This window comes from Schistocerca gregaria, chromosome 1 (genome assembly GCF_023897955.1).
Source record: "Schistocerca gregaria isolate iqSchGreg1 chromosome 1, iqSchGreg1.2, whole genome shotgun sequence".
In the NCBI taxonomy this organism is placed as follows: Eukaryota; Metazoa; Arthropoda; class Insecta; order Orthoptera; family Acrididae; genus Schistocerca; species Schistocerca gregaria.
In genome coordinates this window covers 344,418,092-344,444,581 of record NC_064920.1, presented here as the reverse complement: position 1 = coordinate 344,444,581, position 26,490 = coordinate 344,418,092, and the positions used below count along the sequence as shown (strand labels likewise).

At 43.4% G+C, this 26,490-nt stretch overlaps 1 protein-coding gene across 1 annotated transcript in view; it reads left to right on the top strand.

The window, feature by feature from the left end:
* Nucleotides 1–26,490, top strand: part of LOC126346362 (uncharacterized) — a 142,245-nt gene that overhangs the window by 13,811 nt on the left and 101,944 nt on the right. The window contains exon 2 of the mRNA XM_050002183.1: nt 3,024–4,155. Within this exon, the coding sequence (XP_049858140.1) occupies nt 3,024–4,155 (1,132 nt within the window). The remainder of the gene's footprint in view (nt 1–3,023; nt 4,156–26,490) is intronic.

Sequence of the window (26,490 nt, the reverse complement as noted above, 5' to 3'; positions counted from 1 at the left end):
CATCCAAGCTCAGTTTCACTCGATGCTGAGCTGGGATGGAGCCTGTTGTATTAACCAAATGCTCTTCATGCCAAACATAAACATAGGACAGGAAGAGAACTCCTTGTCACCAAAAGTAGCTGCAGTTACCAGGTGGCTTGCTTGGCATGGAGCAGCTATACAGCGTCGTCACACGGACAAACATGGATGTAATAATAATGGACAACGTATAGAATGGCAACAATTCACAATAATTTTTTTGTAGATGCCATACGTTACTTAACTGTAGTATGTACGTGATACGTGGCGATACATAAATAAATGTTTGCTTGCACTGATATGTCATTACCTCAGATCTAGTCCTGAATCTCGTGATCAATAACAATAACTTATGTGATGTACACCTTGTTCTTCTTGGCGACGACCACAGACACAGTCCTCTTGCTGCTTCGAGGTACTGTTGACACTGTTCTATGATACTATTGATGCTGAGTGGAGCCATCCATCGGCTTATTTCCATATTTGACCGATAGACGTCCTGATGAGGACTATTTGAGTAACGTATAGTGGAAGCATAAAATAGGCCTTGTCGAGTGGTGTCCTCTCTGGATGCTGGCGTTAACTCTGTTGCACCTGAGTACTAGACAACTTGGCGTTCTTCTCTGTAGTGCTATGTACCGTATCTTGCAGAGGTCACAACAGAGCTTTTTTTGCTCTCAGACGTGGCAGCTCTGTGTACTATACTTCGCACCCTGCAGATTCCGAGACACAAACCAGTATAATGAAGCGTTCTTCCTACTAGGCTAATTACGTACTGTAAGTTAAAATTCCTTTTATTTTGTATCCTGCAAAGTGTTCTAACTGCAAAGGTCAGCAGTGTATTACTCTCTGTTTGAATGTTGTTTTTGTGGTCTTCAGTCCAGTGACTGGTTTGATGCAGCTCTCCATGCAAGCTCTCCTGTGCAAGCTTCTTCATCTTCTAGTACCTACTGCAACCTACATCGTTCTGAATCTGTTTAGTGTATTCATCTCTTGGTCTCCCTCTACGGTTTTTAGCCTCCGCGCTGCCCTCTAATACTAATTTTGTGATCCCTTGATGCCTCAGAATATGTCCTACGAAGCGATAGCTACTTCTAGTCAAGTTGTGCCACAAATTTCTCTTCTCCCCAATCCTATTCAATACCTCGCAATTAGTTATGTGATCTACCCATCTAACCTTCAGCATTCTTCTGTACCACCACATTTCGAAAGATTCTATTCTCTTCTTGACCAAACTATTTATCGTCCATGTTTCACTTCCATACATGGCTACATTCCATACAAATACTTTCAGAAAAGACTTCCTGACACTTAAATCTATACTCGATGTTAACAAATTTCTCTTCTTCAGAAACGCTTTCCTTGCCATTGCCAGTCTACATTTTATATCTTCTCTACTTCGACCATCCTCAGTTATTTTGCTCCCCAAACAGCAAAACTCGTTTACTAGTTTTAGTGTCTCATTTCCTAATCTTCCCTCAGCATGACCCGACTACATTCCATTATCCTCGTTTTGCTTTTGTAGATGTTCAACTTATATCCTCCTTTCAAGACACTGCCCATTCCGTTCAGCTGCTCTTCCAAGTCTTTTGCTGTCTCTGAGAGAATTATAATGTCATTGGCGAACCTCAAAGTTTTTATTTCTTCTCCATGGATTTTAATACCTACTCCGAATTGTTCTTTTGTTTCCTTTACTGCTTGCTCAATATACACATTGAATAACATCGGGGAGAGGCTACAACACTGTCTCACTGCCTTCCCAACCTTTCATACCCCTCGACTCTTATAACTGCCATCTGATTTCTGTACAAACTGTAAATAGCCTTTCGCTCCCTGTATTTTACCCCTGCCAAATTCAGAATTTGAAAGAGAGTATTCCAATCAACATTGTCAAAAGCTTTCTTTAAGTCTACAAATGCTAGAAACGTAGGTTTGCTATCGTGTGCAAGCTTCTTCATCTCCCACTACTTACTGCAAACCACATCCTTCTGAATCTGCTTAGTGTATTCATCTCTTGGTATCCCTCTACGATTTTTACCCTCCACGTTGCCCTCCAACGCTAAATTTGTGATCCCTTGATGCCTCAGAACACGACCTACTAACCGGTCCCTTCTTTTTGTCAAGTTGTGCCACATACTCCTCTTCTCCCCAATTCTATTCAATACTTCATCATTAGTTATCTGATCTACCGTTGCCATTGCCAGTCTACATTTTATATCTTTTCTACTCCGGCCATCGTCAGCTATTTTGCTTCCCACATAGAAAACCTCCTTTACTACTTTAAGTGTCTCATTTCCTAATCTAATTCCCTCAGCATCACCCGATTTATTTCGACTACATTCCATTATCACGTTTTGCTTTTGTTGATGTTCATCTTATATCCTGCTTTCAAGACACTGTCCATTCCGTTCAACTGCTCTTCCAAGTCCTTTGCTGTCTATGACACAATTACAGTGTCATCGGCGAACCTCAGAGCTTTAATTTCCTCTCCATGGATCTTAATTCCTACTCCGAATTTTTCTTTTGTTTCCTTTACTGCTTGCTCAGTATACAGACTGAATAACATATTTCCCTCTCTCTCTCTCCACAGGATAAAAATTTTTGTAATTGCAGATGAAACAACACCAGACTGTTGCTCTGACTGATACTAATCTATAGTAAATGGATACTTATCGCTGATAACATTTCACACGCCGGCCGCGGTGGTCTCGCGGTTCTAGGCGATAAGTCCGGAACCGCGCGACTGCTACGGTCACAGGTTCGAATCCTGCTTCGGGCATGGATGTGTGTGATGTCCTTAGGTTAGTTATGTTTAATTAGTTCTAAGTTCTAGGCGACTAGTGACCACAGATGTTAAGTCGCATAGTGCTCAGAGCCATTTGAACCAACATTTCAGACTTGTGAATTATTTGTGTGTAAACATTTTGACAGTGTTGTTTATTGCAGTCTGTTGCGAAAGTAACGTCTCAGTGCAATCAGTGCGAATTGTTTATTCAAATTTGCAGGTTGCTCGGTGGACGTGAACGGGTCCAAGATGCCTGACCCACAGCCGCTGCTGTTGAAGCCCGGCGGCAGCAAAGACGTGCACGGCTTCGTGACGCCGGACTCCTCGGGGGTGATCTCGCTCGCCCAGAACGAGCAGATCATCGTCGCTTGTCCCGACAACAGCCTCCAGGTCACCGGGCAGTCGCAAGTGACGGCCTCCTGCGTGTCTGGTTCCACCTTCTCGATCAACGGGCAGTCGTACGACTTCGCTGACCTCAGATGCAGGTCCCAGCCGAAGCCGTCAGGCGTGAAGACAGGCGGCTCGTGTGGTGGCAGCGGACAGTACCAGGTGGTCCAGCTGGGCTTCCAGGTCGGCTCCGACTTCTACACGCTCATCGACGCCTGCTTCGACGATCGGTCCTACAACACGGTGTACGACCACTTCACGATGGTCGCCGAAATGGGGGGCAAGCAGAGCGGCTTCGACCGACCCGACTGGCTGGACGGCGGCTTCTACGGCAACATCGACATGGATAAGCAGTACAAACGCGCCACGCAGATCCAGACAGTAGGCGCACTGCTGGGGTCCAGCGAGCTGGGCTCCAAGTACATTTCCGAGACCAACGACTACTTCCTTTCCAAGGGACACCTCGCTGCTAAGTCTGATTTCATGCTCGGCGCGCAGGAGTACGCCACGTTTTTGTATGTGAACGCTGCGCCGCAGTGGCAGACGTTCAACGGTGCCAACTGGAACACCATGGAGAACAATGTGCGTTCGTACGCTGCGAACAACCGGGTCGAACTCGAAATCTACACGGGTACACAAGGCATCACGACGCTGCCCAACGTCAACAACGTCGAGACGGAGCTGTACCTTTATGCTGATGGCAGCAAGTATATTCCAGTTCCGAAGATCTTCTGGAAAATCGTGTATAACGCTAACACTAAGGCAGCCGTTGTGTTCGTGGGCGTCAACAATCCGTACATCGCGAACCCCGGATCTGACTACAATGTGTGCACAGACATATGTAGCAAGATCAGTTGGATATCCTGGAAGGCCACGGATCAGGTGAAGGGCTACTCGTACTGTTGCGAGTATGCAGACTTCAAGAACTCCGTGGCCGACGCACCCAGCCTCAGCGTTAACTCTTTGCTTACCTAATCTCCCAGATGGGAAATACTTTTGTCTGAAGATATCAGGTGGAAGCCACACCAGACGAACACATTACTCAGCACTTACAGTGAATCCAATAAGAAATCTAGAACGTTCATACATTTGTAACTCTGAATACCAGATACACCATAGTCCAGTAAATTGAAATCCATATTTGAACTGTATCGTTTTTGTTCCTTCTTTGTACATCTATGCTTTAAGTGATTATACTGGCTTTTGATTGACGCAGTCTACCTCTATCTGAAAGTTATTTCTACCAATAACAGTAAACCTGTCCAATGCGTTTATTCCACTTGCGACATTTATTTCACATGAATCTGGTGATTATATGACATCACTGGACTACTTAAAACCTGCCTATATGCGATATCAAACACAAGTAATTTCACACTTTTGTCCAGTCTTAGTTGTGTCTGGGCTACAGTCGGACTTTTGAATGCTCGGTATGAAAGTCTAAAACGCTTAAACCACGATTTCTCAGAAAAATTCGGTTCTTTTCTAATATTCTAAATTATATTGGAACATTGCAAGACAATGAGTAAATAAAACAGGGTGAATTGATGCACACGCATATTTTAAAGACATTGAGGCTCTGAGAACTACGAGAGCCTAAAACACACTGTCATCAATTTTGAGATTCTGGCATGTATGTATGCTCCTGATATCTGTTGATCTTATGATGAAATAACGTTATCTATATCTGCAGTCCCACATCATACAGGGTGAGTCACCTAACATTACCGCTGGATATATTTCGTAAACCACATCAAATACTTCCACAGACCGAACGTGAGGAGAGTGGCTAGTGTAATTGGTTAATACAAACCATACAAAAATGGACGGAAGTATGTTTTTTAACGCAAACCTACGTTTTTTTAAAAAATGGAACCACGTTAATTTTGTTAGCACATCTGAACATAAAAACAAATACGTAATCAGTGCCATTTGTTGCATTGTAAAATGTTAAATTACATCCGGAGATATTGTAACCTAAAGTTGACGCTTGAGTACCACTCCTCCACTGTCCGATCGTGTGCATCGGAGAGCACCGAATTACGTAGGGATCCAAAGGGAACGGTGATGGACCTTAGGTACAGAAGAGACTGGAACAGCACTTTACGTCCACATGCTAACACCTTTTTACTGGTCTTTTTCACTGACGCACATGTACATTACCATGAGGGGTGAGGTATACATACACACGTGGTTTCCGTCTTCAATTACGGAGTGGAATAGAGTGTGTCCCGACATGTCAGGACAATAGATGTTCAATGTGGTGGTCATCATTTGCTGCACACAATTGCAATCTCTGGCGTAACGAATGTCGTACACGCCGCAGTAAATCTGGTGTAGTGTCGCTGCAGGTTGCCACAATACGTTGTTTCATATCCTCTGGGGTTGTAGGCACATCACGGTACACATTCTCCTTTAACGTACACCACAGAAAAAAGTCCAGAGGTGTAAGATCAGGAGAACGGGCTGGCCAATTTATGCGTCCTCCGTGGCCTGTGTTTGTTACAACACGCAACTCAACGTCGGAGGTTTCAAGCGTCAACTTTAGGTTACAATATCTCCGGATGTAATTAACATTTTACAATGCAACAAACGGCACTGATTACGTATTTGTTTATATGTTCAGATGCGCTAGCAAAACTAAAGTGGTTCCATTAAAAAAAAAAAACGTAGACTTGTGTTAAAAAACATACTTCCGTGCATTTTTGTATGGTTTGTATTAAACAATTACACTAGCCCCTCTCCTCACGTTCGGTCTGTGGAATCGGTTCGTCAGTATTTGATGTGGTTTACGAAATATATCCAGCGGTAACGTTAGGTGACTCACCCTGTAAATGCGAACGTTCACAAAAAGGTATCTCCCAAGATTTTTAGATTAATTTCCACATGGGTCCAAAGCACACAGGATAATTTTGTTGCTCTGCACTGTTTAATTGTTATCTTGGGTCGGCAACATAATTTAGTGTCTACACTAAGTACGTAGTACTAATACTTCGTAATCCGAGGTACATCAGTAGTTTTATATGGACCTCAAGGCGCAAAATGTGTTCAAAGAAAATGATGATAACGGGGACAATGAAGTGTTGGAATCAGTCATAACTGTGTGTTTAGAGCCTATACTATCTGTCCTTTATGTTCTGGTTCTTGTATCACATTAATTACAAAATTTACAACAGCCAAAAGACACTATTGTCACTAATCTATACATGGAAATTTTGTGGCTTAGCATTGATAATAGGTATAATCTTAAATTTTAATTAATATTTCGTAACATAGTGTGTACAATATTTTTTCATAGGACGTTTGCTGAGCTTTGATTTTTAAAAAAAGTTCAGGCCCGTGTGACATGTAGTTTGTCTATATACTTGGCTTTTAAAAACCCCTATTCGTCTCCAAACATTTTTCCTGTGCTTTGGACTCTTATGGTTCTCTATGCCTCATTTATTCTGTGCATCTTCAAGTTCTTCAAAGTATCCTCATAGCGTGTCAGTCCCAGAGACTAAGTCTCTCTTCTGCGTGTAGAACAAACTGTATAGCGATTGGGTAAAAGAAAATAATGTGATATTTGCGGCAGTCTTCGATTTACTCTTCCATAGGGAGATCACCTACGTGGCGAGAGATTACGTGATACAGTGCTGTGAGTGAAATAGGAAACAAACGCTGACATTTAGTGCCACGAATTGTCAAACGTACAAGATGTATTCAGTAGGATAGTTGTCGCAGTATTGCGAAACGCTGCAGTCCCTGATATTTCTGCGATTTCTTAAAAGTATTTTACTCTTCTTACGGAAAAATGCATGTAGACGTGGACAGTTACAAACATTCTGAAACTAGACAGCGATTAAATACTTAGTAGCGCCCTATATGTCAACGGGCCACCGACCAGTGTTGCCTAGAATACAAAGTTCTTCCTACTCAGGCGTCAAACTACTTTAATATTCACTAAAATATCTCCCAACCACTCATATCGATCATATCAGGCAAGGACCTAGCGTATTTCCAACCGTCTGCTTGTGTTTTGAAACGAAGATAGCAGTATAGTAATAACACCGCTAAAAGAATTTGTGGCATCTCTCGTTAACTTTTGAACAAACTACTGAAAACGTGTAAAATATTCGTTAATTTGTTCTTCTTCAGGGACATTTCAGGAGTTCCTGTAATGAAACTGTTAAAACTTCCTGGAGTTATCCAGTTGTTTACTAAAGGATCTGCCTTGCCACTGTAGCTGTTCTAATCTTTTTTCATGTACCTTTCTTCGCAATTTTGGTGTCCCATGCTCTGTATTTTGGTGTCCCATGTTCTGTGCCAGTCTTCTATGATTCTTTCCGAAAATTTTACCATCGAAAATGTTTTAAAGTTTGTAATATACTTTATAATATGTCCGAAGAGGAATAATTTTCTTCAACCGTTGGTTTTGAGAATTTTTTTTGTTTTCCCCCTTCCGTTTAATACCGCTGAATTTATCTTCCTTTCCGTCCAACTGGATTGATCATCAGCCTTCATAACCTCATTTCCAACGCTGCTAGATATTTTACATCATCCTTTAAGAGTTTCCAGCTTTGGAAGCCGTATAATGCCCTATTCCAGGTTTATATTACGACAAAAATCTTCCTTAAGGTTATATCATCTAGGTTGTAAGCCCTCTTCAGTCTCGACCCTTCTCCTTGTAGCTTCTTCAGTATCTTCCGGTGTCCTCGGTTAGATGAACACTGTCAGAGACCAGTTTCATGTTCACTTACAAAAATAATAAGTGGGGTTATGAGTGACATTTTTCGGGCTACTATTAAAGGACCATCGTGATTGAATACGTAGCGAAATATGCAGTGCAATAGAAGGAAAATCTTTATCAAAGTACCGCAGACGTGGCATCCTCGTAATTGCCTGTCTTGCTTGCGCACTGTAGCCGCGTTATTTACTTCCTTGATGGCGGGAAGCCACGAAGCAGGAAGCCTTCAGCCGTCTTATCTATTCAAATTACTTTTGTTCCTACTAGCCTCAGCCGTTCTCCGACTTCCTTCTATAAACGTTGCTTTCCTTGGCCATCACGCGTACGTTGTTGAAACATATATCTTGGGAGCAATTCTTCTGAATTTCCGTTACCGCAGATTTTACACCTTGTTATAACTGCGCGTAGCTTTCGTGCTGTTTAATACTTTCTTCTACACATCTTCCAGCTTCTCATATCTATGGATTATATGGCTACGATTGAACTTTTTTTTAAATATAAAGGAGAATTTTACGAACAATTTGATGGTGCTGCTATGGGTTTACCTCTGTTGCGAAGAGCAGCTGACTTTTTATGGAATATATTGAGTAACAGGCATTTAGTAGTGTGCCACCAGCGCCTCCTTGTTTGTTCCGCTATGTGGATGACACGTTCGTTGTATGGCTGCAAGTAAAGAAGAGCTTCATATTTTCCACAATATCGTAAATGATATTCATCCCAAAATCAGCAGACTTAGAGTGACGTTTGTGTCCCTCTCCTAGAAGTGTTAGTCTATAGAAGGTTTGACAGACCTCTAGGACGCAAAGCGTCTAGAAAGCTAACAAACGCAAATAGGTATTTAGATGCCTCTTCGCACCGCCATACAGCCGCAGACGCAAGCAATGCTCAACACATTATCTTCCTGTGCCTTTGTTATCAACAACAATAAGCCGGCCGGAGTGGCCGAGCGGTTCTAGGCGCTAAAGTCTGGAACCGCGCTACCGCTACGGTCGCAGATTCGAATCCTGCCTCGGGCATGGATGTGTATGATGTCCTTAGGTTAGTTAGGTTTAAGTAGTTCTGAGTTCTAGGGGACTGATGACCTCAGAACTTACGTCCCATAGTGCTCAGAGCCATTTGAACCATTTGGGCCATCAGCAACAATACTAGCTTGGTATCGGAGTTGAATTTCTTAAAGGAGACATTGAAGAACAATTGATAGGATGGTTTGTCCATAGATATGGTTTTCAAACGAAGTGGTATTAATTGTGACAGTAAGATCGACGAGGAACCGTGTTATCACTTTTGTAGATCACCTTTTGTTTTAGAGTCACAGACTGCATAAGCAAAATATATGGAAAAAGCGGTGTGAAACACACTATTTTCAGTCGGAGCAAAGTGAGACTTTTCCATCCTGATCACCTCGGCACTACGGGAATCTATGAAGTTAACTGTGGATGTAACAAAGTGTATGTTGGCTGCCTATGCAATGACGACGGCTGAATAGTAGCAGTTGGAAGAAATTCACCCTACAACCCCACCTCTTCGAAAGAAGCGTGGGAAATCCATTTTATAAGTGAGTGCGACACGCGTCTTTGACAATGTTCATTGTGACCCGGGACATCAGAACATTCTGAAGATGATCCCACCAGAGGGGTGAGAATGTCGATTGTATAAGAAAAAACTGAAAGGAACATGAGGCGTCCCAACTAAGAAGATTCGACCTTCAATGGCAACAACCGAGAAAACCAGCAATATTCGATAAAATTCTTCCTATTCTCGTTGTTGGAAACTGTTAAAAGCTGACGGCAAATGCTCCTACAGCTGAAGCAGTCCCTCCTATTTCTACGGAGCAGCTGCTATCTTCTGTATTGACCTAACTTATAAGAGATCTTATTGATCGGCTTTGTTTGTTCTCCCAATTGTAGCATGTGCTATTCGATTTTGTTTCATAAAGACTACGATATTAGTATTGTTCACATTAATTAAATACCAAAAAGCTTCTGAAGAATCTGTTGGTTCTATATACCCTCATTCGCAGTGTATGTCATTCGAAGGTTTGTTTTGAACTTTGATAATGAGGCTGAATAAGTATTCTGATCAGGAACATCCTTGCCTTACTCCTTTCCCGTGGGTTCCCGGGTTCGATTCCCGGCGGGGTCAGGGATTTTCTCTGCCTCGTGATGGCTGGGTGTTGTGTGCTGTCCTTAGGTTAGTTAGGTTTAAGTAGTTCTAAGTTCTAGGGGACTGATGATCATAGATGTTAAGTCCCATAGCGCTCAGAGCCATTTGAACCATTTGAACCATCCTTTCCCGACAACTTTAAAAATATAGCGCCGAGGAAGTAGTGGGTGCATGTAGTGTTTAATGTTTTGTTTTCGGTGGTGTTGAGAGAAGAAGCATGACGACGGCACATTACACCCTGCTTTCTAACAACTTACGATTGCGTCCAGTGAATGGATCATCATTTTTACTTTTTAAATCACCAGTCTTTTGAGCAGTTGATGAACCCCTTCACGAATTCCTCTCTTTGGTCGACCTATTCATCTCAGAGTACTTGCGCACTTGCGCACTACGACCTCAGTTGTTTGTTGGATATATTTCGATCTATGTATGTTTTACCCTACAGTTCTTATTCCTACAGTTTTTATCCTCTACAGCTCCATCTAGTGCCACAGAAGCTATTCCTTGATGTCTTAACACGTCGCCTATCATCGTGTTCCTCCTATCTCATCAGTGTTTTCCACGTGTGGTTGCTAGAAGAGTTAAGGTTATCATAAACAGCATCCATTTTCTCTACCAGGTTTTTGAACTCACAGACCAAGTATATCTGAAATTTCCAGAATGAAATTTTCGCTATGCAACGGAGTGCGCGCTGATACTTTCTAAAACTTCCTGGCAAATTGAAACTGTGTGCAAACCAGGATTCGATCACGGGACCTCTGCCTTCCCGGGCGCACGGGCTCTACCGACTGAAGCTACCGAAGCACAACTCACGAACCTTCCTCACACTTTTACTTCCCCCAACACTTCATTTAGCTTCCATATTTGACAGAACCTCATCTGGGATCCTAGCAAGACCAGCGCTCTCTACAGAGTCGGAGCTTGTTCTCTTCCTTGAGGAAATACTGAATATTTTACCAGCCTAAAGGAATACGTAAGCAAAAACGATATCTTCCTACAGATCAGCCCATCCCTTTTTGCAACGGGGGAACCATATGGTCTGAAATTCACCTGAAGATACAGTACCCCTTATAGAAACAACACGTCGTGCGTGCAAATGCACACCTATGACAGATGACAATGGCTTAGACGCAGGATAATGAGTTACAGATCCCCTCAAACAATAATCTTAGACCATTGGCACACTTAGATAGCGCGTGCCCGTATCTCTGTCGCGCTAAACTTTCGAACAGACTTCAAAGTCACATGACACGGAGTAAGACGGCGTCCCTGACATCAGGTGCTGTGCCAAGTAGAGCAGACGCTATGATGTACAGCTGGAACATGGAACTGGTATAACGCCTGTCCTATTTACTGTATAATTACCCTACTGGCCATTAAAATTGCTACACGAAAAAGAAATGTAGATGATAAACAGGTATTCATTGGACAAATATATTATACTAGAACTGACATGTGAGTACATTTTCACGCAATTTGGATGCATAGGTAAGGAGAAAACAGCACACAGAACAACCACCTCTGGCCGTAATAACGCCCTTGATACGCCTGGGCATTGAGTCTAACAGAGCTTGGATGGCGTGTACAGGCACAGCTGCCCATGCAGCTTCAACACAATACCACAGTTTATCAAGACTAGTGACTGGCGTATTGTGACGGCCCAGTTGCTCGGCCACCATTGACCAGACGTTTTCAATTGGTGAGAGATTTGGAGACTATGCTCGCCAGGACAGCAGTCAAACATTTTCTGTATCCAGAAAGGCCCGTACAGGACCTGCAACATGCTGTCGTGCATTATTCTGCTGAAATGTAGGGTTTCGTAGGGATCGAATGAAGGGTAGAGCAACGGGTCGTACCACATCTCAAAAGTAACGTCCACTGTTGTAAGTGCCGTCAATGCGAACAAGAGGTTTGGACACAAACTAATACGTGTTCTCGACTCTGTTAAAACAGAATATGAACAGTGTAGCAAAAATTGAAATTCAGCGGAGGAAAAAGAAATCAGATGCATGTTTCACATGAAACCAACTGTCAATAGGTTTCAATATTTTATAGAATTCTTTTACTTGATATATGTTAACACAATATCCAGCTCTAAATTATCTTGCAAACGTAATACGCTACTGGCCATTAAAATTGCTACACCACGAAGATGATGTGGTACAGACGCGAAATTTAACCAACAGGAAGAAGATGCTGTGTTATGCAAATTATTAGCTTTTCAGGGCATTCACACAAGGCTGGCGACGGTGGCGACACCTACAACGTGCTGACATGAGGAAAGTCTCCAACCGATTTCTCATACACAAACAGCAGTTGATCGGCGTTGCCTGGTGAAACATTGTTGTGATGCCTCGTGTAATGAGGAGAAATGTGTACTATCACGTTACCGACTTTGATAAAGGTCGGACTGTAGCCTATCGCGATTGCGGTTTATCGTATCGCGACATTGCTGCTCGCGTTGGTCGAGATCCAATGACTGTTAGCAGAATACGGAATCGGTGGGTCCAGGAGGCTAATACGGAACGCCTGCTGGATCCCAACGGCCTCGTATCACTAGCAGTCGAAATGACAGGCATCTTACTCGCATGGCTGTAACGGACCGTGCAGCCACGTCTCGATCCTTGAGTCGACAGATGGGGATGTTTGCAAAACAACAACCATCTGCACGAACAGTTCGACGACGTTTGCAGCAGCATGGACTATCAGCTCGGAGACCATGGCTGCGGTTACCCTTGACGCTGTATCACAGACTGGAGCGCCTGCGATGGTGTACTCAACGACGAACCTCGGTGCACGATTGGCAAAACGTCATTTTTTCGGATGAATCCTGGTTCTCTTTACAGCATCATGATGGTCGCATCCGTGTTTGGCGACATCGCAGTGAACGCACATTGGAAGCGTGTATTCGTCATTGCCATACTGGCGTATCACCCAGTGTGATGGTATGGGGTGCAATTGGTTACACGTTTCGGTCACCTCTTGTTCATATTGACGGCACTTTGAACAGTGGACATTACATTTCAGATGTATTACGACCCGTGACTCTACCTTTCATTCGATCCCTGCGAATCCCTACATTTCAGCAGGATAATGCACTACCGCATGTTGCAGGTCCTGTACGGGCCTTTCTGGATACAGAAAATGTTCGACTACTACCCTGGCGAGCACATTCTCCAGATCTCTTACCAATTGAAAACGTCTGGTCAATGGTGGCCGAGCAACTGGCTCGTCACAATACGTCAGTCACTACTCTTGATGAACTGTGGTATCGTGTTGAAGTTGCATGGTCAGCTGTACCTATACATGCCATCCAAGCTCTGTTTGACGCAATGCCCAGGCGTATCAGGGCCGTTATTAAGACCAGAGGTGGTTGTTCTGGCTACTGATTTCTGAGGATCTATGCACCCAAATTAAATGAAAATGTAATGACATGTCGGTTGTTGTATAATATATTTGTCCAATGAATACCCGATTATCATTTCTTCTTGGTGTAGCAATTGTAATGGCCAATAGTGTATATCTGCTGCACATTCTTGTATGGTTGTTTGACTTAAATACTTTTCCTTTTTAAGGAAAGGCTGAAGACCTTTCTTTATAGATCTGTGAGAAAACATTACAATTACGATAAACACGTAAAAAACTTACGACTAACCTCCGCACATACGATCTACGATTGTAACAATATTCATACCAATATAAGCATATCAGTATTAATACAATTCCTGTTATCGTGGTAATGAAAGCACTCATTGGCTTCAGTAAATACCATTCAGTGACGAATTAAGAATTTGCTAACAATTTTTTAATGTTTTAGGACCAATTGTAGAACGAAATTCTACTTTATTTGATATACTTTCATTACAATGAAATTCTGAACATCATTCACAAACAGTCAAGATCTCTGTACTGAAAACACTACTAAAACATTTACTTCAGAAACCACCGGCAACCAACCTACACCGAGCAGCTGATAGAGTTATTGGTTTCAACATAATGCCATTCTTTATCATTTACGTTTCACTGGGTAAGCCATCACTGATCTGGAGTTCAGCGTTCGACTTGGTGTATGCATTTCAAACGCTACTTCCTGTGGCGCGAGGTAAGTGATATGCACTTGTATATGTTTGCTAGTCTGGGACATACTTCCCTTCTTGAGGTCTCAGCACATTATACAGGGAGCTCCACTGATCGTGACCGGGCCAAATATCTCTTGAAATAAGCGTCAAACCGAAAAACTACAAAGAACGAAACTCGTCTAGCTTGAAGAGGGAAACCAGATGGCGCAACGGTTAGCCCGCTAGATGGCGCTGCCATACGTCAAACGGATAACACCTGTTTTTTTTAAGTAGTAACTCCCATTTTTTATTACATATTCGTGTAGTACGTGGAGAAATATGAATGTTTTAGTTAGACCACTTTTTCCGCTTTGTGATGGATGGTGCTGTAATAGTCACAAACATATGGCTCACAGTTTTAGACGAATAGTTGGTAACAGGTAGGTTTTTAAAATTAAAATACAGAACGTTGGTACGTTTGAACATTTTATTTCGGTTGTTCCAATTTGATACATGTACCTTTATGAAGTTATCATTTCTGAGAACGCATGCTGTTACAGCGTGATTATCTGTAAATTCCACATTAATGCAATAAATGCTCAAAATTATGTCCGTCAACCTCAATGCATTTGACAATACCTGTAGCGGCATCCCTGTCAACAGCGATTAGTTCGCCTTCCGTAACGTTCGCACATGCATTGACAATGCGCTGACGCATGTTGTGAGGCGTTGTCGGTGGATTATGATAGCAAATATCCTTCCCCACAGAAAGAAATCCCGGGGCGTCAGATCGGATGAACGTGTGGGCCATGGTATGGTGCTTCGTCGACCATTCCACCTGTCATAAAATACGCTATTCAATACCGCTTTAACCGCACGCGAACTATGTGCCAGACATCCCTCATGTTGGAAGTACATCACCATTCTGTCATGCAGTGAAACATCTTGTAGTAACATCGGTAGATCATTACGTAGGAAATCAGCATACATTGTACCATTTAGATTGCCATCGATAAAATGGAGGCCAATTATCCTTCCTCTCATAATGCTGCACCATACATTAACCCGCCAAGGTCGCTGATGTTCCACTTGTCGCAGCCATCGTGGATTTTGCGTTGCCCAATAGTGCATGTAATGCCGGTTTACGTTACCGCTGTTGGCGAATGACGCTTCGTCGCTAAATAGAACGCGTCCAAAATACCTGTCATCGTCGCTTAATTTCTCTTGTGCCCAGTGGCAGATCTGTACACGACGTTCAGAGTCGTCGCCATGCAATTCCTGGTGCATAGAAATATGGTACGGGTGCAGTCGATGTTGATGTAGCATTCTCAACACCTACGTTTTTGAGATTCCCGTTTCTGTCGCAATCTGTCTGCTACTGATGTGCGGATTAGCCGCAACAGCAGCTAAAACACCTACTTGGGCATCATCGTTTGTTGCAGGTCGTGGTTGACGTTTCACATGTGGCTGAACACTTCCTGCTTCCTTAAATAATGTAACTATCCGGCGAACAGTCCGGAAATTTGGATGATGTCGTCCAGCATACATAACACACGCCCGTTGGACATTTTGATCACAATAGCCCTACATAAACACGATGTCGACCTTTTCCGCAATTGGTAAACGGTCCATTTTAACACGAAGCAAATAGCGTCCGCACTGGCGGAATGTTACGTGTTACCACGTACTTATACGTTTGTGACTATTACAGCGCCATCTGTGACAAAGTGAAAAAAGTGGTTCAACTAAAACATTCATATTTCTTTACGTACTACACGAATATGTAATAAAAATAGGGGTTCTCATTTTAAAAAACGCAGTTGATATCCCTTTGACCTATGACAGCACCATGTAGCGGGCCAACCATAGCGCCATCTGGTTTCCCCCTTCATACTAGACGAGTTGCGTTCTTTGTAGTTTTTTCGTTTGATGCTTATTTCGTGAGATGGACCACCCTGTAGTATTACTCTTACACTTGCCACAGCAAGATCAGATTCTGTTCCTGAAAGCGCGTAACACTAAACATCAGATAACGATGCACGCTGTAGCTCTGTGAAGCCCTCGTAGGCCAAACCCTATGATTGTTCCTGTCGTGTCGTACAGCATGCTCTCAAAATATTAGAAACTTTAGTCGGCACAGCTGTGAGGTATAGAAAGGAAGCAAGTAGGACCATCATGAGGGTGAAGGTAGGATCAGAGCTGTCCTAAGGGGAAGTTATCTATAAAATACCTTCATAAAATTCGTGAACCTAGCTATTAGCAAAGTAAAGCACATTATTACCTATTTTCTGAGGTATAGTGAAGAAATTAGTAATTTAATGTGCTGAAAGCAGTTAATAAGAACAATAATGCCGAGAAATGAAAAATCGGGAATGAGCAACTCGAGTTAGAGATTGCGTAACACAGGCTTACAGCTTTTGGCAATTCGTCGAATTTTTAATTGTTCGCTTAGCAAATGAAATCTTTTCGTCATTCCATTACCGTCAAACATGGTTGGCGAAGTTACAGGTAAAGCTATGATTATCATTGAGACTAAGACCAATATTTTTATCAGTTCATACCCACGAGGTCGTATGTAAGGAATTCCGCAAAAAGGGTACGTTCTGAAGCCTCCAAATGGTGGACCACTGAGTTCATGATATTTTGAAACATACCGCAAAGTATTTGAGAATCCTAACAAGCCATCTAACCTTAGAGAATTACAACCTTTGTGAAAGTACACTGGTGTCCAAAATTAAAGGAACAAAAGGAAATTTTGCAAGGATGCGTTTATTTTGCGACAAAACAGTACAAACAGGTGTTAGTAAAGGAGAAAATGTAGAAGTACAGAACGTAAACAACTGGAACATGCGTACCGGTAGACAAAAATGTTCTTCGTTTTTTCCCAGCTTAACGGATTTGTACACACATTCCGACATCTTGTTAATGTGCTCAGTATGGGGTTTGACCAGCTCTGGCAGCAATACAGCCCTCACAACGACGGGGCACGGTGTGAACGATGTCATCAGTCTCACGTTGCGGCAGTAACGCCCATTCTGCTTGCAATCTTTGGAGTGTGGTGGGTGAATGCTGACGTGATTCAAGCCGTCGCCCTAGTGCATCCCAGATGTGTTCTAGGGGATTCAAATCTTGCCGATTCACCCACATAATTTCATGAAGAGGAGTTAGGGTGGTAAACATAATCCCCTCCCTCACCTTTAGGGATCCTCCTCGATATCGGTCTCTTTCCACAACGTTTGGGCCATGAATTCGTTTTCCACTTCCCTCCAGATGCGAATTCATCGAGAATCACTCTCCAGACTAAATCGGGACTCGCAATTGACATACTGTCCGACAGTCCGGGTGGCGTTCTAGATGTTCCCTTCTACGAAGACGCGTCAGAGGTAGACGTACAGCAGGTCTCCAACAATAAAGACCACTACGACGAAGCCTTCTGCGCACCGTTTGCCTCGATACAACACGTCAAGGACATGCTGCGAGCTCACATGCAAAGTTGCCGTGCAGCACTGAGGCGGTAATGTGATGCTCATGCAGCCAAATAGCGGTCCTCTCTTCTGAAGTCGTAGTCGGCACTGCCCTGGTCTTCGGGATGCACTTTCGTTTTCTATAAACAACAGAACGACTCACATTAAGCCATCGAGTCAAAACAGTTTGCTACTGTTCCGCTTCCTTTCTTTCTATAGCCGTTCACTGCAGAGAGTCTGGTAGGCATCTTATCTATGCCATACTGCACAGTATGTGACCGCGTACACAGTGGTTGTGGATATATGGCTCCTTAGCAAACAGTACCTCATTTCATAGTTTTTTTACCGTATGGCATACCATCAGCACATATATAAAGTTGTCATTAGAATGCAAAGGAATATACACTCCTGGAAATTGAAATAAGAACACCGTGAATTCATTGTCCCAGGAAGGGGAAACTTTATTGACACATTCCTGGGGTCAGATACATCACATGATCACACTGACAGAACCACAGGCACATAGACACAGGCAACAGAACATGCACAATGTCGGCACTAGTACAGTGTATATCCACCTTTCGTAGCAATGCAGGCTGCTATTCTCCCATGGAGACGATCGTAGAGATGCTGGATGTAGTCCTGTGGAACGGCTTGCCATGCCATTTCCATCTGGCGCCTCAGTTGGACCAGCGTTCGTGCTGGACGTGCAGACCGCGTGAGACGACGCTTCATCCAGTCCCAAACATGCTCAATGGGGGACAGATCCGGAGATCTTGCTGGCCAGGGTAGTTGACTTACACCTTCTAGAGCACGTTGGGTGGCACGGGGTATATGCGGACGTGCATTGTCGTGTTGGAACAGCAAGTTCTCTTGCCGGTCTAGGAATGGTAGAACGATGGGTTCGATGACGGTTTGGATGTACCGTGCACTATTCAGTGTCCCCTCGACGATCACCAGAGGTGTACGGCCAGTGTAGGAGATCGCTCCCCACACCATGATGCCGGGTGTTGGCCCTGTGTGCCTCGGTCGTATGCAGTCCTGATTGTGGCGCTCACCTGCACGGCGCCAAACACGCATACGACCATCATTGGCACCAAGGCAGAAGCGACTCTCATCGCTGAAGACGACACGTCTCCATTCGTCCCTCCATTCACGCCTGTCGCGACACCACTGGAGGCGGGCTGCACGATGTTGGGGCGTGAGCGGAAGACGGCCTAACGGTGTGCGGGACCGTAGCCCAGCTTCATGGAGACGGTTGCGAATGGTCCTCGCCGATACCCCAGGAGCAACAGTGTCCCTAATTTGCTGGGAAGTGGCGGTGCGCTCCCCTACGGCACTGCGTAGGATCCTACGGTCTTGGCGTGCATCCGTGCGTCGCTGTGGTCCGGTCCCAGGTCGACGGGCACGTGCACTTTCCGCCGACCACTGGCGATGTACTGTGGAGACCGCACGCCCCACGTGTTGAGCAATTCGGCGGTACGTCCACCCGGCCTCCCGCATGCCCACTATACGCCCTCGCTCAAAGTCCGTCAACTGCACATACGGTTCACGTCCACGCTGTCGCGGCATGCTACCAGTGTTAAAGACTGCGATGGAGCTCCGTATGCCACGGCAAATTGGCTGACACTGACGGCGGCGGTGCACAAATGCTGCGCAGCTAGCGCCATTCGACGGCCAACACCGCGGTTCCTGGTGTGTCCGCTGTGCTGTGCGTGTGATCATTGCTTGTACAGCCCTCTCGCAGTGTCCGGAGCAAGTATGGTGGGTCTGACACACCGGTGTCAATGTGTTCTTTTTTCCATTTCCAGGAGTGTATATACAAATATATTTAAAATAATGAATTAGTGGATAAAATATTTCTTATACCTGTGAATGTAATATACAGAAATATGCCATGTATCGTGAGAGACTAGAAGCTATTGGTTACACATCGATGTCCAGATCTTGGAACCAACTCATAGCTCATTGCGTGGCTTCGATGAAGTCCTCTTCTAATCCACTGAATTTCCTAGTAGGGCACACTTTTGTAATGTCATCCAGGGTTTGCTCAGGCGCTCCACAGTCACAGCTTGGGTTATCTACGAATCCCCATTTATAGAGCGTGGCCTTGCATCTACTGTGGCCACTTCGGATAGGGTTTAGCTAAACGCAATCTTTTCTAGCAAAGTCAAATCCTTGTAGCGCTTTTGAGGGGTCAGTTATAAGGTGATAGTTACTGGTTGAGTTCTCCCATTCCTTTTTCCAAGCGTGTGTATGGTTGAAGCTATCCTCTCCTCTTAATTAGCTGTTACTCCATGTCGGGTTTCGTGACTTCAGTCGGTGATTTGGTAAATTTCTAATGACGTCTTGAATAGGTAAGGATTTTACGTCTTCTATTTGTGTGGTATTGGGATAGATTTTAAGCTCCCACTGTGTAAGGCATTTAGCTGGTGTACAGGCTGAATAGTAGTGGTGCTATTACTGAACCTTGAGGTAGACCATTCTTGATCTTAAAAGAGTTACTGACGTCTATTCCGCTTCTCACTTTAAAGTTGCGATTGGTGAGCATGTTATTCAAGAGAGACGTGAGCCGAAGGCATGGGATCGCTTTCTTCGGCTTTAGCATGAGTCCATCCAGCCAAACAGTATCGTAGGCCGCTGTTAAGTCTACGAATGCCACTGATGTTTTCAGTCCTCTTTGAAAGCCAGCTTCTTTGTATGATGTCAAAGCCAGTACTATCTCGCAGTAGCCACGGTTATTGCGGAAGCCTGCTTGGAATGGTGGTATGACTTCATCTTTAGCCTTATACGGTTGCATAAGAGTCGTTCGAGCATTTTGTAGCTTACACTCAGTAATGCTACCCGGTGATAGCTTGCTGGATCTTTGGGTGGTTTACCTGGTTTGAGTATTGCTGTAGTGTGAGCTATTTTAAACTGTTGTGGGATCTTCCCGGTGTTGAGGACGTTGTTGTAGGAAGCTCTTAGCCAAGTTGTGCTGTTCGTCCTTAGGTACTTGACGAATTCTGGTAAAACCCCTTCCGTGCCAGCGGCTTTCCTATTTTTGAGGTTCCTAACAGCTTCTTTTATTTCTAGCTCTGCGAAGGTGTTCGAGTAATCGGGGTGAGGTTGCAGATATTTGACAATTTCGTCTAACTCTTTCTTTACTTCATCTGCAGTTGTTCTGTCCAGAGGAACATTTTCAGCTCGTTGTTTAATGTGCTGCGCTATCTGTGAGGCCCGTAAGGTTGGATCACTAATGGTTTTAGAAGAATCTGAGCCCAATTACGTTACTAGTGATCATGCCTTTCTGCTGGAGTGGTAAAGTTCAGCTCTGATGTTAATGTTTTTCATCCTTGTTTCCGTTTTTGGTTTAACGATTCTAGTGTTTGTTTTACTTTTCGTTATCAACGCTCTCGCTTTGATCTTGGTATAAAATTTTCAAATGTGTGTGAAATCTTATGGGACTTAACTGCTAAGGTCATCAGTCCCTAAGCTTACACACTACTTAACCAAAATTATCCTTAGGACAAACACACACACCCATGCCCGAGGGAGGACTCGAACTTCCGTCGGGACCAGCCGCACAGTCCATGACTGCAGCGCCTAAGACCGCTTGGATCTTGGTATAGCTTTTCAGTTACTTCATCCCAGCAAGTTATATATTCCTTATGATGGCCTCGAGATATGTTTCTCTTAGCAGGACTGATTATCATCCCGATAAATCGTTTATAGTTTTCTACTTTAGGTTTGTGCCATTGAATATTGTCTTCGCTTTCTTTGGTATACTGCGGCCAGTTTGCTGTTTTTAGTTCCATAGTGGCTTCCTGATGCTGTTTGATAGGGAGAATTCTATACCCATGGTGACTAACGTAGGCCTGTGTTGACTGTCTGGGAAGTTCTTTAATACTTCCTTTGTATGGGGTAGGGGGACGTTATTAATATCCTTGCTAAACGTACACAAGTATGTATTGGTATTTGTGTTCCATCTTGCGGATCGGAATGTTTTCAAGTCCTTGGCATCGTAGTTCACATATGTATCTTCTTTTCCTATCCACTAGGCTAACTTTTCACCGTTTTCAGCAGTGTTGCTGTATCCCCAATTAGTGTGACGGCTGTTAAAGTCTACTACATATATGCAAGGGTGAGGGAAGGTGGGAAATACAGAATTTACCCATGTTGTTTAGGGTGGTTTGTAAGTAGTCATGATAGTTACACCGTTAACTCCGATGGCAATTGTTTCAACGTCATGTTGCTGTTCTTGTTCAATTATTCTATAGAGACTGAGAGCGTTCCTGATATACACAGTTGACCCATGGTTAGCAGATGGTATGTGTGCTACCAGCTTATATTCTGTAATGTAAATTCTGCTTCAGGAGCTTCTGGTGGGTGGTGAGTTTCTTGAAGAGCCATTACGTCGATGGCATTATCAGGTGCCAATCTGCTTAGGTATTCGCATTAGTCTCTGGAGATTCCTTCTACATTGATTTGCAAGATATTTCATTTGGGGCCAAAGTGCCTTGTCAGTTGGCTTTTATAAATGCCATTTTTGTTTTGTTCTCTCTGCTGCCGGTTGTGACCGTGAGAGACAGCAGATCCAATAGGGTCGTCGTATGTATAGACTTTTCGCCGTCATTTTCTTGAAGTACGTCGCCCGGGTTGCACCATCTTGGTCATCTACACGTCGCACCCTGTTTCATAGGTGTCCTAACGTCATTGCTGGCATGGTTGTCCGTTGACCGGAATGCAATCTTCCGTGCAGAACACGATCGTACGGACATCTGTTTGACAGTTTGTATGATTATATCGTGAATTGGACACCTAACGGCGAAACATCGGTTTTTGCTTTAATTTTGGAAATCAAAGTATGATAAAAAGCTAAGAAACGGGTCTTAGTGGAAAACATCGAATATGGTACTAAAAATGCCAGTGAACATGCCTTACTAAAATTTTCAGAGATACATTTTGTCTTAATACAAAAGAATAAACTGGAAATGAAATTGTGTTATTAAACGATAGGCAAATTACTCTAGATGTGACTATCAAAAACCACTTGAGATTTGCAAGTAAGCATATACTAATCTGTACGAATGAACAGCTTCAACACCTAAGAAATAAGGCACAAGCATCATGCCGTCGAACATTGCGAAGCACAAAATGCACCAATAGTACAAACTCAGGCAATAGGAAACAAAGTTTTATACGTAAAACAGAATCAAAGCTGAGTATAAAAGCTTTTCTGAAACATTCGGCCAACACATGTACATCTAGCACAGTCAGAAAATAAAAATAGCCCAGAAAAGCTAGGTCGTTTCATGAAAAAAGTAGTTACCGTATACAACATAATGGAATAAGGAAACTGAAACGATATTTCTTCGCATACTGAGGTGCAGTGACAACCGACGAGTGTACAATATGGCGCACTAGCCGTCTCTGTTGCACGCCCAGCTTACACGAAATATACAGTGACGACGCAGTGAGCAAGTTCTCCCCCGGGCGAAGAGGTTGACCCAAGAGAGGAAGTTATGCCTGGTCGCATGAGATCAGTCAGGAGCCTGATGACACAAGAAATGTAAAAATACGTAAACTGCAACTAGCCATTTACTGAATAAAACTAATGTTCAAGAAATTTCTATGGTTTGTGAAAACATAACATCGCATCATTTAAAACAATTAGCTTAAAATAACAATTTTAATATGATTCCAACAAAATTTCAAGGATGTTTTGTTTAGCACCCGCTGCAGGTAAGCCTGAAAAGTGTTCTGTCGACATATGTACACTATGTGATCAAAAGTATCCGGGCTCCTGACTGAAAATTACTTACAAGTTCGTGGCGCCCTCCATCGGTAATGCTGGAATTCAGTATGGTGTTGGCCCACCCTTAGCCTTGATGATAGTTTCCACTCTCGCAGGCATACTTTCAATCTGGTGCTGGAAGGTTTCTTGGGGAATGGCAACCCATTTTTCACGGAGTGCTGCACTGAGGCGAGGTATCGATGTCGGTCGGTGAAGCTTGGCACGAAGTCGGCGTTCCAAATCATCCCAAAGGTGTTCTATAGGATTCAGGTCTGGACTCTGTGCAGGCCAGTCCATTACGGGAATGTTATTGTCGTGCAACCACTCCGCCACAGGCCGTGCATTATGAACAGGTGCTCGATCGTGTTGAAAATTGCAATAGCCATCTCCTAATTGCTCTTCAACATGGGAAGCAATAAGGTGCTTAAAACATCAATGTAAGCCTGTGCTGTGATAGTGCGTCGCAAAACAACACGGGGTGAAAGACCCCACCATTAAAAACACGACCACACCATAACACCACCGCCTCCGGTTACTGTCGGCACTACAGACGCTGGCAGACGACGTTCACCGAGCATTCGCCATACCCACACCCTGCCATAGGATCGCCACAGTGTGTACCATGATTCGTCACTCCGCCCAAAGTTTTTCCACTGTTCAATCGTCCATTGTTTACTCTCCTTACTCCAAGCGAGGCGTCGCTTGGCATTTACCGGTGTGATGTGTGGTTTATGAACAGTCACTCGACCATGAAATTCAAGTTTTGTCCCATCCCACCTAACTGTCATAGTACATGCAGTGGTTCCTGCTGTAGTTTCGTATTCCTGTGTGATTGTCTGGATAGATGTCTGCCTACTGCAAATTACGACCCTCTTCAACTGCTGGCAGTCTCTGTCAGTCAACAGATGAGATCGGCCTGAACGCTTTTGTGCTGTACATGTCCCTTCACGTTTCCAATTCACTATCACATCGTAAGTAGTGGACCTAGGGATGTTTAGCAGTGTGGAAATTCCTGGTACAGACGTGTGACACAAGTGACACCCAATCACCTGACCACATTCGAAGTCCGTGAGTTCCCCGAGCTCTCTCTCTCACGATGTCTAATGATATGGAGTACCTGGCAGTAGGTGGCAGCACAATGCACCTCATATGAAAAACGTATGTTTTTGGGTGTGTCCGGATACTTTTTATCACACAGTGTATTTACATAAAATAACATCTAGCCATTTTATATTATGGGCGGAAGTACTCAAAATAAATCGCACACCCATTTAGGATGTATCAAGTTTCAAGTCACTTGCTTTACGTGATTCTTCGTTTCCTAAATCATTGCAGGTGAATGTCTGGATGGCCACGGCGTCTTCTTTCTAACTGAGATAGTAGTGCCCAGTGTCTAAGAATTAAGACGTTGACGAGATTTTATATTTTTTCCTGCGAAATGAAATGCACTCGTGACTCTCTTCATCACGTCAAACAAATCTAAAACAAACTGAAAGACCTGTTGAAAACTCCGCATTTCCATGTCTATAGTGGTGTTCAACTAGGGGATGCCATCTAACGGATGAGATGGACTAACAGATGTTCCCTGTAGGAGCCGTGTTTGAATGTAAGGCGCATTGTAGTGTAACATTTTACAGTGGCTCCTTCGTATCAGAAAAGAATGTGCAAATCATATATTGTTTGGCCACCTGAACAGATACGATACTAAAAGTCAGTTACAACATCTGATTGACATGGGCTGCCATCTGCAGACTTCTATAAACATGCTGCTGTGCCTAAAAGAATATAGAATATTCCCTGCACTATCCTTATTTTTAATTTAAGTGCACATCATAGTTTAGCGTAACACAAATTGGTTGTATGCATTGTTTCAAGTAATTGTATGTTGATGGCTGCATCAGTCCCTGTTTAAATGCCATATGTAAACTTTTGCTCTTGGAAACTTCTATAATGTTCCAAGTTCCTTAAGAAGAACATAATTTATTAACAAAGACTTCATTGATTTAGAAATTTAGAATGAACAATTGGTTTTGCAGGTCGCGTCCACAAACAAAACATTTGACTAAACCAAGAGGAAAATGAAATAGGCGGTAGTCTTTAGGAAGGGACCACACTGCTAGTTAAGTAAGTCCAATGCCATACACATTGCGTAATCTCGCTCTGCTTTTAATATTTATCTAAAGATAAACGTGAAATATGGTAAATTGTTGCTTTCTCATGGTACTGACATTTTTACTTCGACAAAATCTGCGCGCGTTATTAGAAACGTGCTTATTTGTCGAATACATTCAACTGATTTTTCGTTGTGTTGGAAAATGGGCTAAGGGCAGTTAGTGAATTCTCAAGCCTAAGTCCAACGGCTGATTTTAGAGGACCCGGAAGATAAAAAACCGGTAACCGATTCAAGAAACGCGTCAGTTAAGTCTCCAGTGACCATATTACCTGATGGAGTTACGGGAGCCGTCGACGTTCAGCTTCGGCAGTTTTTTACGTTTGTACTATGTTGTAAAAGCTCACCACACTTCAGTATTAGCATAGTAGAGAGTCTCCATAAAATGATGTCCCAGTTTCAATGGTATATTGTAACACTCTAATTTAGGCTATTTCAAACGAATCATACATCAAATTGAAGGTAAACTAACCTAGTCTTTGTTAGGTTATATGGCGCACATCCAACGTAAAATCGAAATCTTGCCACAGTTTGGTTTAACGAGTCCTGAGTAATGGTAGTGGCGGAACATACCACAGTCTTTTATAAAGTCTGTGTCGTATTGACCATTATGAAAATCCAACGTCAGGGACATCGACGTTCAACCACTCTCGTACAAAGGGATGTCAATGGTGAAGCACTTCATATTATGGCCAAATAACGTTGTCAGGTACACCATTCAATTGGGGAAATAGCCATCCTTGCGTCGTAACCAGATAAGTCACCCTTGTTACGGTTGCTTCAGCGAAAAAAAATTGTCCATAAGTTGACATTAGGACACAGCGCAGAAAACGTTGGTTTTAAAGAACCTCTGTTATTGTACAAGTTCATAAAGACCTGAAACGTAAGCACTTAAAGTTGCTTGCCATGCGTCGGGCCCCGAAACCACTTAGGGCAAGCCTGA